The sequence below is a fragment of the Triticum urartu genome, chromosome 3 (assembly GCF_003073215.2).
Source record: "Triticum urartu cultivar G1812 chromosome 3, Tu2.1, whole genome shotgun sequence".
Lineage (NCBI taxonomy): Eukaryota > Viridiplantae > Streptophyta > Magnoliopsida > Poales > Poaceae > Triticum > Triticum urartu.
In genome coordinates this window covers 609360132-609366233 of record NC_053024.1, presented here as the reverse complement: position 1 = coordinate 609366233, position 6102 = coordinate 609360132, and the positions used below count along the sequence as shown (strand labels likewise).

Sequence of the window (6102 nt, the reverse complement as noted above, 5' to 3'; positions counted from 1 at the left end):
ATTGTCAAAAATGCATCGCGTGAAGAACCTGAACTTCTCGGCGTGCGCACCTGAACTTCACTCTGTTTTTCAAGTGTTTTTTTTGCTCGTAGCTCTCCATCCACTGCTCGTAGCTCTTCATCCACTCACTGGAATTGAGCAAGTGATATACCGATGGAAAGCTGCTGTAAACACGCAACTTTTCCGTGTTGATCATTTTTTCATACTCGCGACGGTTTAAAACATTTTCATCCGAAATTCATTTAGCGTAGTAGTTGAACTTCCTGCTGTTTTCACGTTGAACTTTTGTGACATATTTTTGTTTGTAATTTTCTCATCCATTCATCGGTGTTACACAAATGATATTCCTTTTGTACAAACCTCTCTCACAATATTTTTTTTAACAAACCTCAATGGCGAGATCATGATTTTTGCGTTCACCGCGAATGGATATGCACTGCGTGAAGTAGTTGAACTTCAGGGGCATGCTTGTTTGAACTTCACTCTGTTTTTTACATGTAATTGAAGGTCGGACGTCTAGCACTAGAGTTCTCGAACTTCACTCAGAGAAGCACGTGAACTTCTTGCAACAAACGTTTTAGGCTTTTAGTTTTACATTCTTTTATCCTCACCTGAAACGCATTCCGCGTAGTAGTTGAACTCCCCGTTGTTTTTCTCTTGAACTTCTGTCACTCGCTCGTTGGCAGTTTTTGCTCTTGGGTCGTGATGAACTTGCGTTTTCGCAATTTTACTGCCTGATTTGTTTGACCTGAACTTCCTTCAGTGCTAGGTTAAACTTCCGCCAACATTGCCCAAATGGGGCTTGCGATATACCGTTGGAAAGCTATGGACACCAGTATCATGACCCAACTTAAATTTTTGGCAAAATGCAAGCGGTTTAAGGGCAGTTTTGAAAACCGTTTTTTCTTCGCACAAAAAACATGAATCGTATTTTCGATCGCATTTCTAAACCGTTTATCGGAATGAGGCATACAATATGGCGTTGGAAATCTGTTGCAAAACCGCTCCTTCCACATGTTGAAAGTTTTCTCTAATTCCCTATGGTTAAAGAGTAATTTGAAAAAACATAAAATTTCGTGAACCGAACAGCTGAGTTCGTTTTTTCGATGTCATTTCTAAACGGCTAATCCAATGGAGGCATATGATACGACATTGGAAAGCTTATGAAAATGCGCTACTTTTTCATCTTGAAAGTTTTTTTTTCTAATTTTGAATGGTTTAAGAGTAATTTAGAAAATGATCCAAGTCCTACCGAGTTCGTATTTTTGAGCTAATTTTTTAACCGTATGTCCGAATGCAGTAAGTGATATGGCGTTGGAAAGCTTGAACAAATGCGAAACTTTTTTGTATGTATTGTTTCTTCCAATTCTTTACGGTTTTAAGTCAGTTTTGAAAATGGCAAAAAACGTATTTTCGCTATAATTTCTACAAACTTTATCGGAATGGGGCAAATAATATATCGCTGAAAAGCTACGAAAAATGTGAATTTTTTTTCATGTTGATGGTTTTCTCTGATTCCTAGCCGTTTTCAAGTAATTTCTAAAACAGCGGGATCATGCGTTCTGCCTTTATCGCGAAACAGATTCTTCGAAAATGCACCGCGTGAAGAACCTGAACTTCTCGACGCGTGTACCTGAACTTCACTCTGTTTTTTCACGTTCTTTTTTTGCTTGTAGCTCTTCATCCACTGCTCGTAACTCTCCGTCCACTCACCGGAATTGAGCAGGTGATATACGGATGGAAAGCTGCTGTAAACATGCAAGTTTCCCGTGTTGATCATCTTTTCATACTCGCGACGATTTTAAAAGTTTTTCATCTGATATTCATTCAATGTAGTAGGTGAACTTTCTGGTGTTTTCACGTTGAACTTCTGTGACGTATTTTTCATTTGTAATTTTCACATCCATCCGTCAAGTGTTACACAAATGATACTCCTTTTGTACAAACCCCTCTCACAATATTTTTTTTAATTTCTTGCCGTTTTGAAATAAATTAGAAAATGACGAGATCATGATTTCTGCCTTCATCGCGAATGGAAATGCACTGCGTGAAGTAGTTGAACTTCTCGGGCATGTTTGATTGAACTTCACTCTGTTTTTGACGTGCTATTCTTTGCACTGCGTGAAGTAGTTGAACTTCTGGGGCAAGTCTGTTTGAACTTCACTCTGTTTCACTTTATTGTATTTTTCTTATATGAAACACACACCATGTAGTACGTGAACTTTCGGTTGTTATCACGTTGAACTTCTCTCTGCTTTGAGAGAGTTATTTTAAAACACAAAAAACAACATATTTTTTATGTATTTTGGACATCTAAATACACGGTGAACCTCTCACAAGAATTTTTTAACTTTTCCTCGCCGAGCACTTGAACTTCTAGCAACCATTTTTTTTGTTTATGAGATTGTTTTTAAAAGTGCAAAAAATGGCGTTGTGTTTTTATTTTTTGAACAGGTAAATCCTAGGTTTTAATGAACTCCGAACTTCTCTGTTATTTCAATTTGAACTTCACATTTTTATATTTTGAGTAAAGAATTGTATTCAATTTTTATACGGGAAAAAACTTAGTTTTGAAATAATTTTGGCTATTTTTTTCACGCACTTCACCATTTCGAATGAACAAACCCTTTGAATTCCTCGGACGTCCGCCTTTGAACTATCGTAGAAGATGAAGTGGAAATTCTCGAACATATTCTTTTTTTCTACTCTATAATGCTTTCCTTGATTTTGTTTGTAATTAATTGCAGCCATGCTATGACCAATTTGAGATGAACGAAATTAATAGTTTACATAGGCATAAAAACAAAAATTAGCATAAAAATTGAGGTTTTTATATACTACGATCTTCTCTGTTATTTTAAATTGAACTTCTTTAATCCTATTCTTAAAAATATATTTTTAAATAAGCATCAAACTTTTTAAAATTAAACTTCATACTTTTATTTTTCCTAGAAACGAAAATAATTTATGTTTTTCATATACATCAAACTACTCCATTATTTTAATTTGATCTTTGTCATTTTATTCTTTGGTAACAAGGAAATTTTGACTTTTTATAAATATTGAACTCCTCTATTTTTCTAATTTGGACTTCTTGGTTTATTTTCTGTTAGTAACAGAAATACCCTTGTTTTTTGTAGCAAATTTTTTGAACGATTCATTAGGAAGGTCAAGTCGGCCGTCGCTAGAAGGTCACAAGTTGTTGTTGATCCATAGGAGCACCAAGTCGTCGCCACACAAGGAAGAGTGTCGTGTCGTCATCGTCACTGGGCGGGTTACTAAGTTAAACACCCTAACTTTTCTTTTTCTGTTCTGCAGAATGCAAGTGTGATAACTTGACAACATGATGTACAAAGAGTGCCACTGTTCCAGAAAAATATACTTAACATACTTTTGACCTTCACGAATAAAACATTTTGACCTTTCAGCCCCTTTTTTTGTTCCAACAACTGACTAAACTAGGCAAAAACTTTTTTTTGCAGTTGAACTGATACACCAGGCAAAGCTGCAATAGTGGCTAATTTTTCAGATAGATAAACACAAAACATATGTTTTATGCACTGGAGTTTTGCTGCGGACACTTGAATACTTTTTTCCTTTTGCACAAACTACTTTACGAAGAATCATCACATTTCACAAAGGTCATTTAACCACAAGATTGTGGGCACACAGACTCGCAAACGGGAGGTGCACCATATTTTTTAGGAACACCAAGCTTGAGTGATAGTGGAAATAAAGAATCATAAACTAAAGAGTATATTGATCTAAGTGTTTTACGTACACACAAGAGTACATAAGCTTTTCAGACAACAACATGTTGCCTTAGAAGTTATCTAATAAATTATGAAGAAGTTAAGAAATGAAGAACAAGAGAGGAAAAACATGTTTGAATATACTAAAAAAACATCTTTGAACCTTCACATCCACATCACTCTGAACTTCAGTCCTCCTTCAAACCGCAAACTTTTTCCTGGTACACATATGTGACCTTCTCCTGTTTATTTATTTGAACTTATTTTCAAGACAAAAAGTTCTGGCGTCAATTTTCCTAACATGTAAAATGGAAGACAAACAAAATCATTAGCAAAAATAGACGGTGGGCCGAATATTGTTCCCACGTTATCCACATAAGTACACAAGTTGCTGAATTTTCTTTGATGTAATTTTTCAAATACAAGCACACAAAAAATCACCGAAGCAACATACTCTTTGACCATTTTCTACTAAGTAGCTATACTGATGCATTCTTTTTCCATTTTCTTTGACTCTTCAATTTTTTTCGTAAAAGAACAATACAAGGACTAAACTGACAAAATTAGAGTCTCAGAACTAAACGAAAGTTGCAGCATGCTCCACAGTGGAAGTATGATCTCATCTGATCAGATGATCAAAGTTTGTGTGCAGTAAAAAACAACTGTGCTTCGGCCTTCCATTTCAGAAGTCCTCTCCTCTTGGGTTGGATCAATCAAACCCAGAGGAATCATCCATCCATCCTCTCACCGAAACACAAGGCACGGATACACTAGTAGTCAAACATGGAAGCAACATTGACCAAAACCAAAACTAACAGTGTAGCCATCAGTAATTGCACCATGCCTTCCCCTCCCAAGTAAGCAATTCTTGCTAATAAATTGCTCCGGCGATGCACGCAAGGGACCAAAAAACTTGGGACATCTCCTGCCCTACTACCACCATCAGTAGTAATTCAGTACTATGCTCTGCTCCTCTTTGCTCTGTTGTATCACTGCTACTGCTGCTGCTACTCCACTTCCTTGACAGGCCGCCTGTCAACAGCACCGCCACCCTGCTACCGGCGGCAACTATTGGCGGCGTCCAAGACCCGCTGCACGATCATCACCTCCGCCGCATCGACCGCCTCCCATGTCCCACTGGTCACCACCTCCCTGCACCACACACACGTTGCAGGTCAAAATGACATCAGGCAGGACTGATTTCATGGGTAAAGAACATGCAAACCCGGTTGAGACCTGTTGTAGTACCTACCTCTCGCTCGTCCCAGCTTTGAGCTCCCCCTTAGAGATACTGATCTGCACGCCCGTAACCTGCACTTTGACGACGAACCATTAGTCCAAACCATAGCCTTGTCGGTTAACCATTTGTGGCTGCGCTTCGGTGGTGCGGGAGATATGTACGTACCCGTTCGATCTCACGTATGGTCCTCCCGGCATAGCCGATGACGGCGCCCACGTACTCGTCCGCGACACCCATGGTGAGGGTCCCTTGCACATCGTTGTCGTAGTCAGGCGATCTCACGGGTGTGTTAGGCTGGAGTAATTCAAGAGAAGATGGTTCAGGTTTTGCTGCAGAGGCCAATAGCACTAGTTGGTAAACTGGGGATAGTAGATATTTTGCAACCACTACATATGGAAAAATAGCTGCTGCAGGGGAGCCATGATGGATCTCGCCGGCCATGGCTCGATTTGCGAGTGGGGACGACAGCACGGTCCAAGAAACATGGGCGGAGGGCAGGCCGCGTCGGAGGGGAGGGAAGGTCGCGGCGGAGTGCTAGGAAGGTCATGTCGGAGGGGAAGTTGGGGGCGGGTGGAAGGGAGGTGGTCGGGGCAGAGAGCGGTGGTGGAGGTGGTCGGGGCGGTGGTTGGAGGCAAGGGCGGAGGTGGCTGGGGCGGGGTGAGCCGCCGAGGTGGCGAGCACGGCCGAGCTCGGCCTCCTCGCGCCGTCGGCCTGAGGCGGGTGCTGCCGGGGGAGCAAGGTGGGAAGGCGGCCGGATCCAGGAGTGGGGCAGCGTGGGGGCCGGCTCAGGCGCGCGAGCAGCGAGGCGGTCGGATCCAGGAGTGGGGAGGGGCGGGGGCTGGATCCCGGCCCGCGGAGTGGCGCGCGGGTTAGATGCGACGGCGGCGGCGGTTCTGGGGGCTGATGGTGGGGGACGATGGGTCGGAGTGCAGGAGGTGGGATCGAGGGAGTGCGGGAGATGCGGGATGGATGGTCATAGTATTTTTTTACTTCGTTCCAGCGTGGTTCGGGAGTTCGGGAACCTATGATCGAGCCCTTATAGGGCCGGTGTGATCCAAATAGTTATTCTAATCACAGGATTAGAATAGTCACCCTATATATATATATATA

The 6102-nt window shown here is 41.6% G+C and overlaps 1 protein-coding gene across 1 annotated transcript; it reads right to left on the bottom strand.

Annotated features, from left to right (window-relative positions):
- Positions 1–4783: 4783 nt before the first annotated feature.
- On the bottom strand, positions 4784–5522 carry LOC125548834. The gene is made up of 3 exons (XM_048712367.1): positions 5158–5522; positions 5005–5063; positions 4784–4904 (listed from the first exon to the last, which is right to left on the bottom strand). The coding sequence occupies exons 1-3, from the start codon at positions 5431–5433 to the stop codon at positions 4808–4810; spliced, it is 432 nt and encodes a 143-aa protein (XP_048568324.1). The 5' UTR covers positions 5434–5522; the 3' UTR covers positions 4784–4807.
- Between the last annotated feature and the right edge of the window lie 580 nt (positions 5523–6102).